General features: G+C 42.0%; 1 protein-coding gene across 2 annotated transcripts; it reads left to right on the top strand.

Moving 5' to 3' along the window:
* The first annotated feature begins 363 nt into the window (after positions 1–363).
* LOC144294110 (caspase-14-like) lies at positions 364–20,771 on the top strand. 2 transcript variants are annotated; one of them, XM_077865710.1, is made up of 7 exons: positions 364–883; positions 2,322–2,374; positions 3,548–3,697; positions 9,273–9,498; positions 10,152–10,268; positions 16,534–16,643; positions 17,447–18,571. In XM_077865710.1, exons 1-7 carry the CDS (start codon positions 535–537, stop codon positions 17,621–17,623), a joined length of 1,182 nt encoding a protein of 393 aa, XP_077721836.1. In that variant the 5' UTR covers positions 364–534; the 3' UTR covers positions 17,624–18,571. The 2 variants fall into 2 exon arrangements, with proteins under 2 accessions (XP_077721836.1, XP_077721837.1); XM_077865711.1 differs by lacking the exon at positions 17,447–18,571 and adding an exon at positions 18,589–20,771 and having other exon boundaries at positions 366–883.
* The last annotated feature ends 1,537 nt before the right edge of the window (positions 20,772–22,308 follow it).

The following is a 22,308-nucleotide window of genomic DNA, read 5'->3' as shown; positions in this document are numbered from 1 at the left end:
CTGGGTTATGGCCTGGGCAGGAGGAGTTTAAAAAGTGACCCAGGTGTGGGCCGCCTGGGTGGCTCAGTGGGTGAGCGTCTGCCTTCCCGGGGTCTTGGGACCGAGGCCCGCATCCTGCTCCCCACAGGGAGCCTGCTTCTCTCTGCCTGCGTCTCTGCCTTTCTTTCGGTGGCTTTCGTGAACAAACTAATAAAATCTTTTAAGAAATAAAAATAAAAGTTCCCCAAGTGACCCTTAGGGCGCAGCCGTGGCAGAGAAACACGGAGGAGCCCCGCGGGGCGAGAGGTCCCACCGGGCGGTCCCTAACCCGGCTGCAAGGGTTCAGCAGGAGCGGCGGGGCGGGGCGGGGCGGGGCGGGGGCGGGGCCAGGCCAGAAACCCGGCGGGAGAGCTCGGGTCGCCGCGGCCAGCACGCTCGGCTGCGGCTGAAGCCCGCGGAAACGCCTCCGTTGTACAAAACAAAGGGAAGAAGCGGGAGGCGTGCGCGGGGTGCTGGGCGCCGACCTCGGGTGGGCTCCCGCGCCTCTGGGTAGCGATGGAGCGGAGCCCGGGGAGCGGCGGGCGCTGGGAGTGCAGCGGCCCCCCGGCGCCTCCCGAGCTCACCCCGGACGTGGCGGAGCTGCAGAGCCGCGTGCAGGAGACCCTGGAGCTGCTGTCCCCGCAGGACCTGCGCAACTTCCGCCTGCTCCTCAAGACCGTGGACGAGGAGCCGCGGGTGAGCCCCGTGAAGCTGGAGCTGGAGGGCCGCAAGAAGGCGGGGCTGGCCCGTCTGGTGGCCCAGAACTACTGCGAGCCCGCCGCGTCGCGCGTCCTCGTCAAGGTGCTGCGGCAGCTCCGCCGCGCCGACCTGCTCAGGCTCTGGCAGGGCGCCGCGGACCGCGGGGGTGAGCCCGGGCGGGGGCGGGCGGGGGCCGGGGCCGGGGCCGGGGGCGGGGGCGCGCGGCGCGGCCCGCCGGCCTCCCTCCCGGGGATTTCCCGCGCGGCTCGCGGGGGCGCGCGGCGGGAGGAGGGAGCCTGGGGGGAAGCGGTCCCGGCAGTGGCCTTCCCGAGCGCCGAATCCGAGTGAGCCGCCCAGGAGCAGCCGTCGGGATCCACCGGCACATTTGGCGGGGAGGGCCCAGAAATGGGATCGACTCAGTAGGCCCGAGATGCTTTGTTAACAGGCACCTCCGAGAGAGCATGATGTGGGAGGTCACCGTCACGTCTCCAGGGCATGTATTTATGGGGGGCAGGCAGCTCCCTCCCGCACACCATGAGACCATTTGCCATAAATCTAAGATGTGGCTTATGATCGAGACACGCAGTATGTAACAGGTTGAGGGAGGCTGGGGCGTCCCTCCTCCAGATTTAATAAACGTCCGTGCACATAATATGCGCGTGTGGGAGAGTACAGAGAGGAAGCAGCAGATATGGGAGAGCCCTCAGAGAGACGCTAAAATAAACTGTCGGTGACCTCTCCTATCAGCATGCTTAGGATCTGATGGAGCTTTGAGGTGTGGTACTGTTCCTGACTTTGTTTAGACTGGTAATGGATCCCAGCTGTCTGGCCCACCGGACACGGCCTGTAGGCAGAACACCGGCCGGCCTGCGGAGCTTTGACTCTCCTGTTTTTCTGCACCTGTACAGCGTGTGTGCTGGCCCTCCAGCGTAGTTATTCATGTATTACACTTTTGTTACTACCTCTTTAGACTGTGAGTCTCTTACTCTTGGCAAAGTGTTTGTGGTTTTTTTTTTTTTTCCCCCAGAATCATCCAGACTACACAATATTGTGGCTGTACACTTTAGGCACCCACTAAATATTTGAATTAAATACTAAGTGATGACGTTACATTTTTAAAAAACACCTAGTCTTTTTATCTGTCCCTTGATGGAAACCTTGATCTCCTTTTCAGGAAGGACATGTGCAGCAATGTCAATCAATTAGACCTTGTCCTTTTCATCTCTGCCTTGGCTCTTTCTGCCCTTGTACCTAACTGGGGTCCAAGGGAGATCTGTTTTAAGTTTCTAGCCTCATGAGTTTGAGGAGAGTGTGTTCATAATCCAGGGAACCTGTTCTAAAATGAGATTGAAGCCTGCTGGACCTGAAAGCATAAAAGGCAACAGAATTCCTGTTAACAAGAATGACAGTGGATCTTGATTGAAAAGAAGAAAATGGGAGTTATACTATATGTTGGCAAATCGAACTCCAACAAAAAAAATATACAAAAAAATAAAAGCTGTAATAGTGATTCTACCCCTTTGACTCTACAGAGGAGAAAACTAAGGCAGAAAAAATAATAATACTTTTTCTGTTTTATTCTCTTTTCTCAAAAATGCATTCAGGGATTCCAAGAAAGATTCTAAAGAGAAGCTATGACTGTGTGGATGGAGAACTGGTAAATATTTTTGCTCTTATATCAGCAGTACACACTGGTTAGGAAAGATGGTATTTAGCCACTTTTTCTAGCTGACATTGGAACATTTTTTGTGCGGCTCTAGTTAGCTAAAGGGGATTGTACGGTTGTCTAAAGTAGTCAGATCTCACTGCTTTCTGTTATGATGGTGAAAGATAAACATGAGCCATTGAAAACTACTGTGCCTGCATTAACCAAACAAGGTAGGCACTGCCGTTATCTCTCTTTGTAAATTGAGAAAATGAGGCACTAGAAGTTCTAGCATGACAGGCTCTATGGCCTTGGATGGCCATGTAAATCACTGGTTGCAGAGTTTGGTTTTTTGTTTTATGATGGAAATTTTCAGCAAATACCAATGAAAAATAGAAAACAAACCTGCCGGTTTCCAGCCCAACTTACTTATGACCCCGCTTCAGCAAATTAATAACATAGGGCCAATCCTGTTTTGTCTGCTCCCCACTCCAGTAATTTTAAAGCAAATTCAGATACCCTCTCACTTTTATCTACAGATGCATGAGTATGACTCTTTGTCTTTGAGCATGACAAAGAGATTTTTCAAAACAGAACCACAATGCCATTATTCTACCTAAAAACAACTTCCGTAGTGTGTGCAAAGATGCAGTTGACATTCAGATTTTCTTGACGTGGTCTGTCTTTCCTTTCGCAGGTGATTTGTTTAAATCAGGATTCTGATTCATACAATACAGTTGATTGCTTTGTGTCTTAAGACTCTTAGGCTACTTCCTACTTCTTTAAACTTTTTTCTTATTGTTTACTTGTTGAACAAACTAGGTTGTCTGTAGAATGTCCCATATTTTGGATTTTGATGACTACAGCCCTATGTTGTCATTGACTATATTCCACTCTCTGCCATGTTTCCTTAAACTGATAGTTATATGTATACATAGGAATTTAAAACTGAGATTGGCCTATTAGTCCTAGTGTAAGGAAGATATTTGAAAGAAGTATAAATCCAGTCATGCCTCCCCCAACCCTCCTTCCATAGCTAATAAGAAAGTCAGGCAGTATTACACCCCTGATCCAAACCGGGAAACCTCACCATTGATTCTAGAAGAAACTCATTATTTCCTATCTGTGACATATTTAGATTTGTGAATTTGGTTTGGTTTAAATGTTGGCTTTCCTGAAAAATAGGACCGTTATGACCTGAGTGGCAGTCGGAAGGCTTTCCTCATGTGTGTGGAGAAGAGCAGACCAGGGGCTCACCGGGACATCGAGCTAATGAAGGAATGGCTTGGCCAGTGCCAGTTTGAACATACAGCGTGCATCGATCCGAACAAGATGGTAAAATTAAAAACAAAAATGAAAAATTGTGACTTGGATCTTAAAATTTTCCTTTCGTTTTTAGAAATTGGATTTTGGGATGCCTGGGTGGCTCAGTGGTTTAGCGCCGCCTTCAGCCCAGGGCCTGATCCTGGAGACCCGGGATCGAGTCCCACATCGCGCTCCCTGCATGGAGCCTGCTTTTCCCGCTGCCTGTGTCTCTACCTCTTTCTCTCTCTCTCTCTCTCTCTCTCTCTCATGAATAAATAAATAAAATCTTAAAAAAAATAAAAATAAAAATAAAAATTGGATTTTGAGGGGGGCACCTGGTTGGCTTAGTCAATTGAGTGTCTGACTCTTGGTTTCAGCTCAGGTCATGATCTCAGGATCAAGCCCCATGTCTGGCTCTGAGCTCAGTGGGGAGTTGGCCTCTGTAAAGAAATTTTTTTTTTAATAAATTAATTTTTTATTGGTGTTCAATTTACCAACATACAGAATAACACCCAGTGCTCATCCCGTCAAGTGCCCCCTTCAGTGCCCGTCACCCATTCACCCCCCACCCCCTGCCCTCCTCCCCTTCCACCACCCCTAGATCGTTTCCCAGAGTTAGGAGTCTTTATGTTCTGTCTCCCTTTCTGATATTTCCCACACATTTCTTCTCCCTTCCCTTATATTCCCTTTCACTATTATTTATATTCCCCAAATGAATGAGAACATACACTGTTTGTCCTCCGATTGACTCACTTCACTCAGCATAATACCCTCCAGTTCCATCCACGTTGAAGCAAATGGTGGGTATTTGTCGTTTCTAATGGCTGAGGAATATTCCATTGTATACATAGACCACATCTTCTTTATCCATTCATAAAGAAAAAATTTTTAAAAACCTTTTAAAGGACAGCCCTGGTGGCTCAGCGATTTAGCGCCACCTTCAGCCCAGGGTGTGATCCTGAAGACGGGGGATCGAGTCCCAGGTCGGGCTCCCTGCATGGAGCCTGCTTCTCCCTCTGCCTATGTTCTGTGCCCCCCCCCCCCTCTCTCTCTCTCCCTGTCTCAGGAGTAAATAAATAAAGTCTTAAAAAATAAAAAATAAAAATAAATAAATACCTTTAAAAAAAAAGATTGGGTTTTGGGGCACCTGGGTGGCTCAGTAAGTTGAGTATCTGGCTCTTGAGTTCAGCTCAGGTCATGATCTCAGGATCCTGGGATCCAGCCCCGGGTCTGCACTCAGTTGGGAGTCTGCTTTAGGATTTTTTCCCCCTCTTTCTCTGTCCCCACCCCTGCTGGTGCTTGCTCACTCTCTCAAAAGTAAATAAAGAAATCTTTAAAAAAATAAAATAAAAATTAGATTTTAATACCTGGTAAGAACCGGGACTACTGAGCAATCCCATGCGTGTCCTGATAAAATTTTTGATGCTTTTGTAATCTTAAGTGTGTGATACCTTACTTCCCCTTCTAGTCAAGCAGGGGCCTCTTGGCTCCAGTCTTGGCTAAGGCTCTGCAGTTGAAGAGGGAAGGGGACCCAAGAAGGTGTCCTAAGCAAGATGAGCAAGGAGGCCCAAGGACAAGGTGTGAATGTGGAGTAGGCAAGCTCCAGAGCATTTGGGAGCAGGAAAGACCAAAGAAACCCCTTTGAGAGATCACCAGGAGGCAGGCCAGAGGGATTCCAGTTCTTGTGGGATTCATTTAAAACCTGAAAGAGGTGTAAAGAGGGAGCTAAAAGTCATGAGCAGAATTGCATTTTGGATTAACTAGATGATGCTGAAAAAATAAGATGGAAGAGTGGTGGTGGGAACTCTATTTGACCTCTCTGACTCTAGCTGAGTCAGGACCTACACCTGCCTTAATTTAAGGATTATAACATAAGAAGACCCTTCCTGGATATAAATAAATGTCAAGGAAGAGTGCAGTAGGGGCTGTGTGTGCCACATAGACCGTCTGAGCTGGAATTCTGTCTCTTCTGAGTTGTTACCTTAAATCTGATACTGAAACTGGTGAATTTTCCCTCCTCATTTGGCCATGTGTGGAGACACTTCTGGTTGTCACAACTGGAGTGTACTACTGGCATCTAGTGGGTGTTTGCAATGCCCAGAACAGCCCCTACAGCAAAGGATTTTCTGGCCCCAAGTGTCCATAGTGCAATAGTTTTAGCAACCCTGCCTAAAAAGGATTGACTACTTTCCTTCCTCTTCCTGAAATGGGGTTGATGTGAGTGACTTATCTTGGGGGGCTGTGGTGATAATGAATGAGCTTCTGTGTGTCAAAATTCCCAGAATACGAGCTGGCTTATAGCAAAAGCCCAGTAAGCTTAGATTTTATTTTTGTTTCAAAGGTAAAAACACTCTCACTTTCCCCAAGGATTGTACTAGAATCACTTACGTATTGTCTGGCTTTTTATCTGGTGCCTTCCATTTGAATGGTAGATACTGCCCAAGTTACTTTTATTTATTCTTTTAAGGATCTTCAGTAGTGCTTTTCTTGCATCCCAGCAATGTTTATTTATAAATGTTTAGCACTGTTACTGGCAAAAGTATTTCATTGTTTTGGGTTTCATTTTCTAGATTATTAGTTTAGTTAAACATCCTTTGGCCATTTTTTTCCTTCTGCAAATTATCTGTCCTGTCTCCTTTGCCTTTTTTGTACTGGGTGGTCTTTTTCCTATTCTTACAGTTATTTCCTGGACATTATTCATTTACAAAATGTAGTGCAAATACTTTTCTCTTACTCTATTACTTGTCTTTTGATTCTTTTTGTTCTCTTAAGTTGTATGGAAGTCTTTAAAAATTTTTTTTGAGTAAACTTGTTAATCTCTCTTGGCAGGTTCTTCACTTTTGTGTCTTGATTAAATCCCATGCCTTCCCAACTTAAAAAATTTAATTTTTCTGTATTATTTGTATTCAAAAGTGTTAAGGTTTCCGGGACACCTGAGTGGCTCAGTGATTGAGCGTCTGCCTTGGGCTCAGGGCGTGATGCCAGGGTCCTGAGATCAAATCCTGCATCAGGCTCCCTGCTCAGTAGCGAGTCTGCTTCTCCCTCTGCCTATGTCTCTGCTTCTCTCTCTGTGTCTCTCAGGAATAAATAAATAAAATCCTAAAACAAAAAAAAAAGTTTAAGGCTTCTTTTCTATTCTCTGGAATCTTGTTTTTGGAACAGTGTGAGATAGGAGGTCCCATCTTATGTCCAGATGGATAGTCAGTTGTCTCAACATTTATTGAATGTTGAAGACATATTTATCTTTCCCCCACATATTTGAATCTCCACCTTTATCATGAAACAAATTCCTATATGTAATCTGATTGGTTTCAGGAATCTAAAATATTTTGTTCCTATATTTGTTTATATTTCTGCCAGTATGTCACTGTTTTCATTCACCATGATTTTTCTAGGATATTTTGATGTCTGATAGAACCTATTCCTCTCCATTTTTTTTACTTCTGAATGTTCTTGATTCTTCTTCAATGTCCTCTGTTCTCTGTGAGCTTGGGAATAATCTGGTTAAGGTCCACCGAAATCCTTTGGGAGTTTGATTGCCATGACACTGAATTGAGATTCATTTGGTATGAATTGGCAAATTAATAGTATTAACAGAACCATTGGGCATGTCATGGTGTATGTTGCCTCTTCCCTGAAGCTTTCTTTATCCTTTTCTTCATTTAGGTAGTATGTATTTCTTCAGTTTATTCCTAGGTATAGTCCTAGTTTGGGTGTGACCATGAATGGAACCCTCTTTTTCCATTATGTAGTTTAAATGATTGTTGCCAGGTAACTGGGAGGGGTGTTTTATCTTTGTGAGTTAACCTTGTGTCCAGTCAGCTCACTGGTTGCTAGTTCCAATAGTTAGTTGGTTGATTATTTTATATTTCTAGATAATCATGGTATCTGTAAATAATGAGTTTTGGCTCCTTGTTTCCTGTATTTAGACTTCATTTTTAAAAAAATGTTTATCTAAATTCAATTTAATTAACATATACTGTGTTATTAGTTTAAGAGGCACAATTTAGTGATTCATCAGTTGCATATAACACCCACTGCTCATTATATATATCACATGCCCATCATCCAGTTATCCCATCCCCCCACCATCTCCCCTCCAGCAATCCTGTTGGTTTCCTACAGTTGAATGTCTTAGTTTGCTTCCTTCTCTATTTTTATCTTATTTTATCTCATTTTTTAAAGATTTTATTTATTTATTCATGAGAGAGAGAGAGAGAGGCAGAGGGAGAACCAAGCTCCCTGCGAGGAGCCGGATGCGGAACTCAATCCCAGAGTCCCGTGAGCCGAAGGCAGATGCTCAACTACTGAGCCACCGAGGTGCCCCTATCTTATTTTTCCTTCCCTTCCCCTATGCTTATCTGTTCTGTTTCCTATTTTTTTGTAAAGATTTTATTTATTTATTCATGAGAGACAGAGAGAGAGGCAGAGACATAGGCAGGAGGAGAAGCAGGCTCCATGCAGGGAGCCCCACGCGGGACTCGATCCCAAGTCTCCAGGATCACACCCTGGGCGGAAGATGGCACTAAGCCACTGAGCCACCTGGGCTTCCCTCTTTTGTTTCTTAAATTCCACGTAGGAGTGAAATCATATGGTATTTGTCTTTCTCTGACTGACTTATTTCACTTAGCATTATACTCTCTAGCTCCATTTACTTGGTTGCAAATGGCAAGATTCCATTCATTCTTTTTGATGACTGAGTAATGTTCCTGTGTGTGTGTGTGTGTGTGTGTGTACACACCACATCTTCTTTATTCATCTGTTGATAGACATCTAGGCTCTTTCCATAGTTTGGCTATTGTGGACATTGCTGTTAAAAACATTGGGGTGCATGTGCCCCTTTGAATCACTATTTTGTATCCTTTGGATAAATACCAAGTAGTGCAATTGCTGGGTCATAGTGTAGTTCTATTTTTAACTTTTTGAGGAACCTCTCTACTGTTTGCCACAGTGGCTGCACTAGTTTGCATTCCCACCAACAGCATAACAGGGTTCCTCTTTCTTCACATCCTTGCCAACATCTGTTTCCTAAGTTGTTCATTTTAGCCATTCTGACTAGCGTGAGGTAGACTTTATTTAACTTTTAATTTTATTGAAGTGACTAGGATCTTGACTGAGGGGCATGGGAGCAGCAATAGTAGGCATTCCTGCCTTGCTTCTCTAGGGGGCTTGATCCTGGTGACATCTCATAGATGCTGGCATGGAAATATTATTGGTAGACACTTCCATTCTCTTCCATTTCTAGCTTATTGATGGAATTAGTTGTAGAGAATAATAATTTCTATATGTTAAAATAAGTTAACGATATAAAATTTATATACATTAGCCCTTTGGGGGATTACCATTCTATTGTATTTTGTGGTAGAGAATCAAAAATGACCTAATTCTGTCAAAGAAGAACCAGTGGCACAGGAAGAATTCTGAGAGCAACCAACAGGGAAGTGACAGGTTAAAGAACTGATATTTACCTCATACTAACCCTGTTCGAGACATTCTTTTCATATTTGTCATGTCCTCGGACTGCCTAGGAAAGGGGCCGTCTCTAGCATTTTTTTTTTTTTTTTTTTTACCTTCAGTTCTTTTGAATATGTTATCCTATTTTCAGGAGTTACTCAGGAAAATAACATTATTTCGTGATGGACTCAATGAAATTAAAGGTGATGTTGGCTGTTGCCTCATTACCCTTATGTCCCATGGGGAGAATGGCTTTATTAAAATGGAAGATGGTGAAAAAGTCAACCTGCAGGACATTTTTGAAATGTTTAATAATAAAAATTGTCCAGCACTTCAGGAGAAACCGAAGATCTTTATCATCCAGGCCTGTAGAGGAGGTAAGTGGAGACTTCTTTCTAATAGCCATGTTTCGGGGATGCCTGAGTGGCTCAGGAGGTTGAGCGTCTGCCTTTGGCTCAGGGTGTGATCCGGGGGTCCTGGGATTGAGTTCCCCATCGGGCTCCCTGAGAGGAGCCTGCTTCTCCCTCTGCCTAGGTCTCTGCATCTCTCTGTGTTTCTCATGAATAAATAAATAATAAATAAATAAATAAAAATCTTAAAAAAATAATAGTCATGTTTCTAGGAAATTTTCATATGGATGATTGAGAAAAGAAGTTAAAAATATTTACTTGTTTGTTTTTTAAAATCAGAGGCCCCTCAGCTGATGTGGCTTTAGTTGCATGGTATCTTGGAGATTTTGGACTGGGAGAAGGGCTAGAAGAGGAATTGAGCTGGGATAGAATGGTTAGCTAAGGCTGAGGTGGGCCTTGTGTCATGAGGTAGGCCAGGGAGGCTCACAACTGAGAAAGATGTGTGCAATTCTCAATGTCCGTGGGATGGCAGGTGGCCTGTGGGGCCGACATCCAACTTTTGTAGCTTCTTCAGATATTTCTCTCTTGTGGAGATACAAGTTTTGTTGGAACTTTGAGTAAGGGTTCTTAGTGTCTGTGGTATATTCCTGTAGTATGTATTTTTGTTCTTCAAAACACAGAGAGAAGAGACAGCGGTGTTGAGACTGATGATGAACCCATGGAGTCTGATGATGTATCTGAGAAGAGGAGGCTGCCCACATTCAGTGATTATTTCATCATCTATCCCACCCAGGCAGGTGAGTTGTGAGGTGTGAGGGTATATGACAGTGACACACACCTTCCAGAAGTTTTGGGTCATTCGTAACTTTCGTGTTGTTTTGTTTTTGTTTTTGTTTTTGTTTTTTAGATTATCAGTGCTTTAGAAATTGACATATATAAGGAGATTTTTTATTAACTCACCATCTCTCTTTACAGATGTTCTCACTTTTAGAGAGGGCAGGTTGACATCTTATTGTTTGTTTCTTACAGGAAGACACAAACCTCTGAGCAAAGTATCACGTGGTAAATAAGATCATTGGCTTTCATATGAAAAAGATCTTGTCCCAAAAGCTAGTTCTGCCACTTGCTGTATTTGAGACCTTCAGCATTTTTAAATTTCTAGATATGTCCATTTCTTCATGTAAAACAGGAATGATGGAATTTACTTATATCGGGATGTTCTATAAATTGAATTATATAACCACAGATGTGCTTATCATAATAACTGGCATAATAAAAAAAAGTAATTAGGTTCTATTATTACTAATACATTATGCTAATAAGATTATTATCATCATTACTAATAGTGTTATTAATAGTAAAAGCCCAAAAGAATCTTGTGGTAGACTTGATTCATTTGTAGGAGAGGTAGAATTGAGAGGTCAAAGACATTTCTTTAGCCTTTTTTTTTTTTTTTTTTTATTTATTTATTTGTGATAGTCACAGAGAAAGAGAGAGAATGAGGCAGAGACACAGGCAGAGGGAGAAGCAGGCTCCATGCACCGGGAGCCCGACGTGGGATTCGATCCCGGGTCTCCAGGATCGCGCCCTGGGCCAAAGGCAGGCACCAAACCACTGCACCACCCAGGGATCCCTTTTTTTTTTTTTTTTTTTTTAAGTAATCTCTTCACCCAACATGGGGCTTGAACTCACAAACCAGGCATCAGGAGTTGCACGCTCCACCAACTAAGCCAGCCAGCCAGGTGCTCCCCTTTAGCTGTTTTTATCCTGACCTCTTTCAAAGAGGATAAAGGCAGTTTGCAAAAATACATATGGAATTCAAGATAAAATGTTAGTGAAAAAATGTAAGCAAAGGAGAATAGGGCAACAACTTAAAATTAAACATACTTCGTGGTAAGATGTGAAGAATACTATCCCAATTCAAGTGAGATGTAAGATTTCACTCCTTGGTTATTTATCCAAGAGTGGTGAAAGCACACGCTCTCCCAGAGACTGGCACACAGATGTTCTTAGCATCTTTATTTGAGGTAGTCAAAGACTAGAAACAACCCAAATGACCATCAACAGGTGAATGAATAAACAAATTGTGGTGTGCCATCCATGGAATACTACTCAACAATAAAAAGAAATGAGTTCCTTATATAAGCTAACCACAGAATTATTATGGAGCACTTAAGGGTCAAGGTGAGGAACTTAATGTTCCAGTTTTATTGAATGAATGGATTTTATCACTGTGTGCTGGACTATGTATGTTTAAGGTCTAGAGATTCAGTATTATTATTATTATTATTTTTTTTTTTTTGAGATTCAGTATTGAACAGAAGAACTAAGAATCTCTGCCTACATGGAATTTACGTGCTAGTGGAGACAGACAATAAACACATAAACCATATATTGTGCTACTTTATGATCCCATTTATATAAAGTTCTAAAATAGGCAAAACTAATCTGCAGTATTGGAAATCAGGATACTGTTTGCCCTCGGGGATGCAGTGTTTGGGGTGGTCATGACCAGCGCGTGCAAGAAGAGGACTTCTAGATGCTGGCACCAACTTGTTTCTTGAGGAGAGCACTGGTTAAAGGGTGTGTTCATTTTATGAAAATTTATTGACCTATTATATACCTCATGCACACTTTTCTGTGTGATGGTTACCTTTCAGTGAAATGTTTACTAAAAATAAAATATGTTGCATGGTGACCAGTGCTATGGAGAAAGATAATGCAGGGACAAGGGATACAGGGAGTGTCCCAGGGCAGGAGTAGAGATTGCAGTTTAAAAAAAAAAAGAGATGGGGCAGCCCCGGTGGCACAGCGGTTTGGCACCACCTGCAGCCTGGTGTGTTATCCTGGAGAACCGGAATCGAGTCCCACGTCGGGCTCCCTGCATGAAGCCTGCTTCTCCCTCTGCCTGTGTCTCTGCCTCTCTCTCTCTCTCTCTCTCTCTCTCTCTCTGTGTCTCTATGAATAAATAAAATCTTTTAAAAAATAAAAATAAAAATGAAAAAAAGAGATGTATATGGGATGCCTGGGTGGCTGAGCGGTTGAGCATAGGCTCAGGGCATGATCCCAGGTCAGGGGATTGAGTCACACATCGGGCTCCCTGTGAGGAGCCTGCTTCTCCATCTTCCTATGTTTCTGCCTCTCTGTGTGTCTCTCATGAATAAATAAATGAATAAATCTTTAAAAAAATTTTAAAAGAGATGTATAGAGATGTCCCCACTGAAAATCTGATTGTTGTGTAGATACTTGGGGGACATGAGAGAGTGACTACAGATATTTGAGAGAATTTGTGTTGTAAGATAAGAATACTTAGTATATAGCAGTAACAAGAACTCTGTATATGGGCAAATAGGCCACAGGCTGGAAGAGAGAACCTAGAGGCAAAACCAAATATGTAGGGAAACTAGACAGGTGACAAAGCAAAGCAGTCATTGCTAATCAGTGTGGAACGAATGGCTGTTCAATAAATAGTGCTGGGAGAACCAGTTTCTTCATGGGAGAAAAATAAAAATTTATTTTCAGATTTCTTGGCCAGGTTTCATTGCATGAAATGTCCAATCTATGGTAGTGCTCCTTTTATCTGATATTTGTGGCTTCCCTCTTTTATCAGTCTTGCCAGTCGTGTATTTATTTAATCAAGAACCTATTTTTAGTTTTGTTAATCTCCTCTGATATCTGTTTTTGATTTCATTAATTTTGACTCTTGTTTCCATTTTTCTTCATTTTGGTGGTATTTATTCTACTCTTCTTTTCCCAACTATTTCATTTAGGTACTTGGCTCATAATTTTCTATCTTTTTAAAAATATAAGCATTTCTATTTTTTAATTTTTTAAAAAAGATTGTGTTTATTTGAGAGAGAGAACACAAGCAAGGGGAAGGGGCAAAGGGAGAGGGAGAAGCAGACTCCCCCACAACCCAGAGCAGGAGGCCTGATGCCGGACTCCATCTCAGGACCCTGGGATCATGACCTGAGCCAAAGGCAGATGCTTAACCAATTGAGCCACCCAGGTGCCCCTCCTGGTCCTAAATAATTTTTCCTTTGACCTTGTTTGGTAAATCAGTGGAAATTGACTAGCTTTCAGCCAAAGTCTAAAGTTCTCCAATGTCACTTATCAGACTCCGTTTTTTGTGGCCTAGAATCTGTCTTGAGGACTGAACCCATGGCCGTGGACTTAGGATCGCTGATTATTTTCAAAGCAATGAGAACTTTATAATCTTTCATTTGATAAGATACCTGGCAGCTACTCTGATTTTCGTTTTACTGACTGGCACATGATTCTTCAAAGAGCTTGAGACTATGTTAGGTTAGAGGTTTTCAAGTGTTATTTGCCATAACCCACAAGAAGATTGTGTTTCATCAAATCTAATGCCTTGATTGTAAGACATACCATTATTTTGTATCCTCAAGAAGCTACCAGTTGATCTATGACACAGAAGATATTATAGAGCACATCCAGATTTCAGAGATGCTAAAGTGGAAAAAAAAAACCTTTGATCTTAGAATTGATAAAATACATAATTCATTGTAGTTTGTCATATATATTTATGTAAAAATATAAATATATGTGTAACACACTAGTTTTATAAATCATAGCTGCCCTTGCTACCATTGAGCCACTTTAATATTTTCTGGTATAGCCTGCTTTATCCCATTATAAAAAAATGCAGCTTAAGGGACTCCTGGGTGGGCTCAGCAGGTGAGCGTCTGCCTTCAGCTCAGGTCATAATCTTGGGGTCCTAGGATCGAGTTCCGCATTGGGCTCCCTACAGGGAGCCTGCTTTTCCCTCTGCCTGTGTCTCTGCCTTTCTCTCTGTGTCTCTCATGAATAAATAAAATCTTAAAAAAAATAGTGCAGCTTTAATCCACTAAATTGATTTATTGGCTGATTATTGGGCCACAACCTGCAATTTGAAGAACACTGGACAGAATGGTTCACCAAGCTTTGTGAAGAGGGGTTTCTGACTGTGATTTACTCTAAGAGGGACAATACTGAAATTCCTGTATAGTTCCCACACTGAACAGATATGTTCTGTGAATTTGTTTACAACTTCATAGAGATAAAACCGAAGTATGAGCTGTACATGTTCCATGTATGCCATTTGAACACATGTAAGTATACATTCATGACACTATCACCATGATAGAAACAAATGCTTCTATCACCCCAAAAAGTTTCCCCATGTTGTGATCTACCCTTGCCTCCATCCCCATCCCTATGCAACCACAGTTGCACTTTCTGTTGCCACAGATTAGATTACATTTTCTGGGATTCTCTATAACTAGAATTATATAGTATGTATATACTTTTAGTTTTGTTAATCCCCTCAGATATCTGATATACTTTTTAGTATGTATTACTTATATATACTTTCTTGCCTGCCTCCCTGTCTTTTTCCACTCAACATAATAGTTTTGTGATTCGTCCATGTTTTGTGTATCAGTAGTTCATTTCCTTTTATTTCTGAGGAGTATTCAGTTGTGTAAATATAACACAAAGTGAACACAATGTGTTGAGCCATTCACTTGTTTTTGAACATTTGAGTTGTTTCTAGTTTTTGGTTATTACCAACAAAGCTCCTGTGAACACACATGTGTAAGTCTTTGGGCATATGTTTTTGTTTTCCTTGAGTACATACTAAGAAGCAGAATGTTTGATTCATATAGTAGGTATATGTTTGACTTTTAAAGAAACTGCCAAATTGAAAATTCTTTTTCAAAATGATTGCATCATTTACATTCCCGCAAACAGTGTATGAGAGTTCTAGTTGCTCCACATCTTTGTTATCAGTTGATTTGACCTGTTTTAAAACTTTCAGAAAGTCTGAGGGGTGTGTAATAGTATCGACATGTGGGTTTAATTTGCATTTCTTGAAGAATTAATGATTATCTTTTCCTGTACATATTGGCCATTCATATATCTTCTTTTGCTAAATGTCTGTTCATATCTTTTACCTAATTTTTTATTGGGTTGTTTGTTTCCTTGTTGATTTGTAAGATTTATTTATGTATTCTGGATACATGTAATTTGGAATGTATTACAGATGTTTTCTCCCAATCTGTGGCTTGTTTTTCAATTTCTTAGTAACATTTTCAAAATATAAAAGTTTTTGGGTGCCTGGGTAGCTCAGTCAGTTAAGCATCTGCCTTCGTCTCAGGTCATGATCCTGGGGTCCTGGGATTGAGTCTCATATCAGGCTTCTGACTCAGTGGGGAGCCTACTTCTCCCTCTCCGTCTACCCCCCCCCCCCCCGTTTGTGCTTTCTCTCATTCGTTCACTCTCTCTCTCAAATGAACAAATAAAATCTTAAAAAAAAAAGTTTTAAATTCTGATGAAGTCCAACTTATCAGCTTTTTCTTTTATAGTTTATGTTCTTTGTGTTCTAAGAAACCTCTGCCTATGTTGAAGTTGGAGAGATATCCCCATGTTTTTTCTGTTTCAACCTGGATTTATTATCAAAGTGTACAGTTTTGATATCCCCATCAAATTTCTACACTAAACAGACATGTTTGGCGTTCTGTTTTTTTTTTTTTTTTGGCGTTTTTTTAAAAATCTAATTGATAATAAAAATAATTTCACTAATTAAACTTTTGAGGACCCTAAAATGAATCTCTATGGGTATATTTTGGGGGAATTTAGCTTAAAATCCTATAGCAAAAGCCAGAAATTAAAGAAAAAAAATAGGGAAGGGATAAATGAAGTAAATATGGCAAAATGATGATAACTGTTGAATCGGGGGGATGATTATATGGGAGTTTGTTAAACTTTGCTTTCTACTTTTGTGTATATTTGAAGTTTTATTTGGAAAATTCATATAAGAGAATTGCCCTGTTGAGGGGTTAGTTTGACCATGCTGCTGGTCACAGTAGTCCCCTGAGACACTCAGGTACTTCCTCTTTTTTGTGTCTATGTCTCTTACGGCCCCAGACACTCTTATTAATGCAAGAATGCTTTTTTGTTCTCAGCTTAAAGCCATTTTCCAGGCTTAAATGTGAGTAAAAGACCATGTTTGGTGTGAAGAGAGGAGTAAAATGGAAAAAACGTCTTGTGTTTGTATTGTAGATCACGTTGCTCTACGGCACCCTCGCACTGGCTCCGTGATGATTGAAGCAATGTCCGAAGTCTTTAAACAGTACGGAAATAAGTGGCACATCGCTGACTTTTTCACCAGAGTAAGTAAATTCCAAGGGAACAGGTGCTCCTTTCATGCTGATGGTAATGCACTTGATGAGAGCATTTTCAGGCAAAGGTTGACTTTAGCCATGGAAATATGAGAGATACTGAAAAGTTGCCTGGAATGATGGGCTGATCATAAGTTTTGATGACTGTGGCATTCAGATAACATGGTTGAGCCAGCTGATGAGGGAAATTGATCGTGACATTTTCTGGTCATTGGTAATCTGAGTACGTTGGATAGGAGGTGAGCATCAAAGTTCTTGCCTGACTTGGCTTCCCGAGAGAGGAGAACCTTGGGACTTTAAGGATGGACTCTAGCTCACATTTGTCTTCCCAGTTGGTAGCCCATAGTAAACAATCATTGAATGAATGCGTGCCCATAGTTACAGTAGATTTATACATGAACCATAGTTTGGAGAATTGCCCGGTTATTGTAGTTTATCATATCAAGATTAAAGGGTAATTTTCTTCTCAATATGAGAGTTTTATACCAAAAGAAAGCTAATTAGAAAAAATTGCAGAAGGGGTACCTGGGTGGCTCAGTGGTTGAGTGTCTGCCTTCGGCTCAGGTTGTGATCCTGGGATCCTGGGATTGAGTCCTGCATCAAGCTCCTTGCAGGGAGCCTGCTTTTCCCTCTGCCTATGTTTCTGCTTCATTCTCTGTGTCTCCCAGGAATAAATAAATAAAATCTTAAAAAAAAAAAAAAAAGAAAAGATTGCAGAAGAGTACAGTAAGAGTGATACTAAAGTCTATTGCATGGCTCACTCCAGAGCAATTACTATTTTCTGCACTTCACAGAGTAATCCATTAAAGCCTTCCAACACCCCTCAAGTAGCTACTGGGATTCGCATCCACCGTGACACATGGGGGCTAGTCAGTGGCTCAGCTGGCATTCCAGCCTGGGCGGAGTGCTTCTGGAGTTCATGCCCTAATCAAAATTATGTATTAATTACTTCACACCTCCCCAAGGTATAGTAACTACTTTTGTTTCTTTAGAATAGATTTATTGTTAATACTTTACATATGATGCTTAATAGCTTTTAAAACTCCATTTCACCTCATAGGAGCTTGGGGGGAAATATTAAAGGGAGGGGCCATGGATAGTTTTGATGCTTATTTCAACCATATTCCCAAATATCTTATATTGTTCAATTTCTCTAAGAACATAGTTTCTGGTCAGCTCAGGAATATGTCATAATAAAGACAGATTTAACCAGCTCTGAATAGAAATCCATTTTAACTGATGCTAACTGAAAAAACTGTTCATTAAGCCTTTACTCAACACCCTTCATTTTTATTTACATATATGTATTTTACATATTTATTTTTGTTTTTCAATTTTTTTTTTTATTTTTTTAAAGATAAATAGTGCAGGGTAGGGGCAGAGGGAGGTTAGACTCCTCACTGAGGTGAGACTCGATCCCAGGACCCTTAGATCATGACCTGAGCCAAAACCAAGAATACACTTAACCTACTGAGCCACCCAGGCACCCAGCCATTCATTTTTAAAGCACTTTCTGAGTAGACACTGGCCAAAACAACAACAAAAAAAATCCAAAAATGTGCATGATGAAGCTACATACAGCTTAGGTAGCAGATGGTAGATGTACTTACGACCCACCCTGGGATTGTAGAGTTGTGGGATGGTTTGGACATAGCGTAATCCAACCCTTTCATTTTACCGTGAGTCACCAAGACTCAGAAAGGGTTAATGCCTTGCCTACTATTACCCATGGGCAGGTTGAGACCAAACCCAGGTCTGTGGACCCAAAGCTAGTGCTCTTCGCATCCAGAGTGCTACCTTCCAAGCACTTGGTGGGACGTGCTCATCTGAATGCCGTCTGCATCACTTTCGGGAATGCACAGAATTTCACTATGTGGAGTTTACTAAAAGGCTTTTTGCTCAGGGCTCTTGGACAGTTTGTGCTTTAATCTTTCAGGTGAATAACAGAGTGGTGCACACTGAGTTTCATCTGCACGAGGAACCAATTAAAGTATCACTTGTCATGGAATCAACTTTAACTAAATCCGTGTACTTTTGACAGCGGGAAGATGAAAAACTGAGGACTGTTTTGTAGCCAACTTTGTAAATAGCGGGGAGTATTTGTAGCATAGAACGAATGGTTATCATTTTGCGTTATTACTGTCACTGGCTGTATTTCTCCAATTTGTTTTGTCTACATACGGTATTTCTCCAAGACTGGGCCGGGCTTATTTGACACTTGTAAATAATTTGGCTTCTTTGAAAAGAGAACTGTTTTTTGAAAATGATTTTTCCTGAACTGTTATCAAAACATGGGAGTCCAGCTCTATGCGTGGACCATTTTTATCGTGTGCTTCTCTTCTTGATTACACCCCATCATCTTCCACTTTGGTGCTGGTGTCCTCGTTTCCTTGGCTCAGTCTTCATGTAGTCTTACCTGTGTTTCACCTGATTTCCCCCATATTGTTGTCTGTGGCCAAACTCGTCTCTGTTTTGACTCTATAAGCCATTCCTGAGTCTTATCTGGATGTCTTCGTTTGCACTTTATGCCCTTGATGCCTCATTGTTCACCTTCGCCTCATTCCCCAGCTTCTCCTGTGCCATTGTAGTACCTTGAAGAGATACCCGCAGAGTTTGGCTGAAGCATCCCTTGTGCAGGAAAGCTTTTGTAACCCCTCATGCTAGGTCAGCCCTTTCTACATGCCCACAGACCCCATGACTTAGCAGTTAGCACCACTGAACTTATTAAATGACCAAGTATTGGCTGTTGATCTCTTTCTCCGGTTCAGTCAAGCTCCAAGAGGCAGGGGCCACTCGTCTCATTCATTGTTGTGTCTCAGCTACCCCCGCCCATGCCTTAAGACATAGAGAAGCACTGTGATGCATGTTTATTGAATAATTTGTCTCTGTCTTTCCATTATTTTGTTCATTCCTCAGACCTTGCCTCATTACCTCTGTGCATCTAGCCACCTTCTAGTCATCCCCACCAGGTTGGATATCCTGTGGCCACTTTAACTGAACAAGTTGGAAATCAACCTGTTACCCTTAAATCTCTCCATAAAACTCATCCCATTATTGATAATCTTTGACTCTCCACTGCCTGCAGAATATATGCCAGTTCCCCTAAGAGAATATTCCAAGTCCTTCTCTGTCGGGCCTTAAACTATACTACTTGTTTTGGGGGTTTATTTTTGTTGTTGTTTTAAAGATTTTATTCACTTATTCATGAGAGACAGAGAGAGAGAGAGAGGCAGAGACATAGGCAGAGGGAGAAGCAGGCTCCCGGTGGGGAGCCCAATGTGAGACTCAATCCCAGGACCTCTGGATCACAACCTGAGCTGAAAGGAGATGCTCAGCCGCTGAGCCACCCAGGTGTCCCAACCTATACTACTAGTATACTACCCACTTGTCCTGGGTCTTGACCACACCAGATGATTTGCCCTCCCCTCAAAAGTCCCCTCTGCCAGAATCAGGCTTATAGATTACTGAATGTTGAATGAATGCTTTTGGCTATTTTATCACAGTTCATTCTCTCCTTTCCCTCTGAAATGCCCTTTGTTTTCATTATGTTCTTCCTCTATACCATACATTCCTTAGGGTGCAAGTTGGGTCCCATCCCACTAGAAGGAAAACCTGCATATAGGCCAGTGTTTCTAGAGTAAGAAACTCCAGACTGAGCATGAGTTTTCATTGCAATCGTGTTCTAACTTTCTGTGTAACTTTGGACCATATTACGCCCGGTTTCCACATCATAAAAGGAGACTTGGCTCGGCTGAGAACTCATTCCACTGGACTTCAATGAACTTTGGCTTCTTAATAAACTGTGAATATTCTGCAGGTGTGGCTATTCCTGAACTTAGAGGTTCAAGCTGGCAGTTGCCTGACATGGTTGGGCCTGTATGAGGATACAAGTGTTTGGTGAAAATGCTCTGAAGATTGAGGGTCACAGTGACTGAAGCAACCCAGAATCTCAGGCCAGTCTCCATTTCAGGGACAATTGTGTCTTTTTTAGTTAATGTGACTTCTCAAGTATATATGTATGTGATTTAATTTTTAAACCTGTTGATTTTGTATTTGATGTGTAACTTCACTTTTTTTATATAAAGCATTAAAATGTCACCTTGGTTCATAAAATATGAATATCAGGTGAGCCTTCTCTGTTCATTTGCATACTGTGTGATCCTAGGATTCCTGGCACAGGGGCTCATCTCAGGGGGACAGCAGCAGCTGAAATAGACAATAGCTCTTATTTCCTGGGAGAGGTTAAGTGACTTGTTCAGAGTCACAGCATGTAATGAAGCTAGGAATCCAAGACAAAAAGTGCCAAGTGAGAGAGAAATGGTGTAAGACAGAATCCTTTCGGTGGACAGAAATCCATTTAATTAAGGATATGAGAGCTTTGGGACAAAGGAGGGAACAGGGAACGGTTATTTTGGAACATTGCTCAGGCCATTGCAGGTAAGTTTCCTGGAGAGGGCTGCAGCACAACTGGATAACAGACCAACAGATGAAGGAGGAAGCTTGGTTGGGGAAGGAGGTGGAAGGTGCCCAAGATGAACTTGAAACCTGGAGCCAGCTATGTGTCCTATATTCTCAGCTATAAATCAGAACAGGGACTCCCCTAGCCATCCAGTGCCCTGCGTAGTCCCCCTAAAACCACAGTCCCTAGCACAATTGTATATTTGGAAAGAAACCTACGCCAGATGTTTATATTTTTATTTTTTAAAGATTTATTTATTAGAGAGAGCCTCGCGCACAAAGGCACACACAAGTTAGGGGAGGGGCAGAGAGAGAAAACCCTCTAGCAGACAGTGCCTGAGCACAGAGTCTAACTCCAGGCTCGATCTGCAACCCCAAGATCATAAGCTGAAACCAAGAATTAGAGGCTCAATTTAGGAGCCCCAAGATTTTATCTTTTTTACTTTTATTTATTTATTTTTTTAGATTTTATATATTTGAGACACAGAGAGAAAAGCAGGGGGAAGGGCAGAGAGGGAAGGAGAAGCAGACTCCCCACTGAGCAGGGAACCTGACCTGGGCTTGACCCCCAGGACCCTGAGATCATGATCTGAGCTGAACACAGATGCTTAACTGACTGACCATCCAGGTGCATCCTAGTTTTTATCTTTTTAAATATGAGCCCCAGAAATCAAGTTTGCAAAAGGAAGGCTCTGAGATTTTAAAGAATGGGCATGTATATAAAAATGCTGCAAAGACTTGTGCAGAGAACTGGGAGGCTGCACAGTGGAGGGCACCACAGACAGTCTTGGGCAAGTGCTTCTTGGGGCAAGGGCTCCTCACAGAGGTTTACTGCCACTGCAGTTGGTACCTTCATCTTTGGACTTCTGAGAACTCGTTTCTTCGCCAAGGATTTTCATCATGTAGATTAGTTCTCAAGGGATCCCTGGGTGGCGCAGCGGTTTAGCGCCTGCCTTTGGCCCAGGGCGTGATCCTGGAGACCCGGGATCGAGTCCCACGTCGGGCTCCCGGTGCATGGAGCCTGCTTCTCCCTCTGCCTGTGTCTCTGCCTCTCTCTCTCTCTGTGACTATCATAAATTAAAAAAAAAAAAAAAAGGGCAAAGTTATTTTGTGAGAAAAATAGAATTTTGTGGGGAAACACCTATGAGAGTAAAATGTCCTTGTAATGAAGTAGTCTTGGGGCTGAAGGGTGCTTCTA

The sequence above is a fragment of the Canis aureus genome, chromosome 22 (genome assembly GCF_053574225.1).
Source record: "Canis aureus isolate CA01 chromosome 22, VMU_Caureus_v.1.0, whole genome shotgun sequence".
NCBI classification, from domain to species: domain Eukaryota; kingdom Metazoa; phylum Chordata; class Mammalia; order Carnivora; family Canidae; genus Canis; species Canis aureus.
Note: the sequence above shows the minus strand (reverse complement) of the source record. Positions and strands in the feature narration are given on the sequence as shown.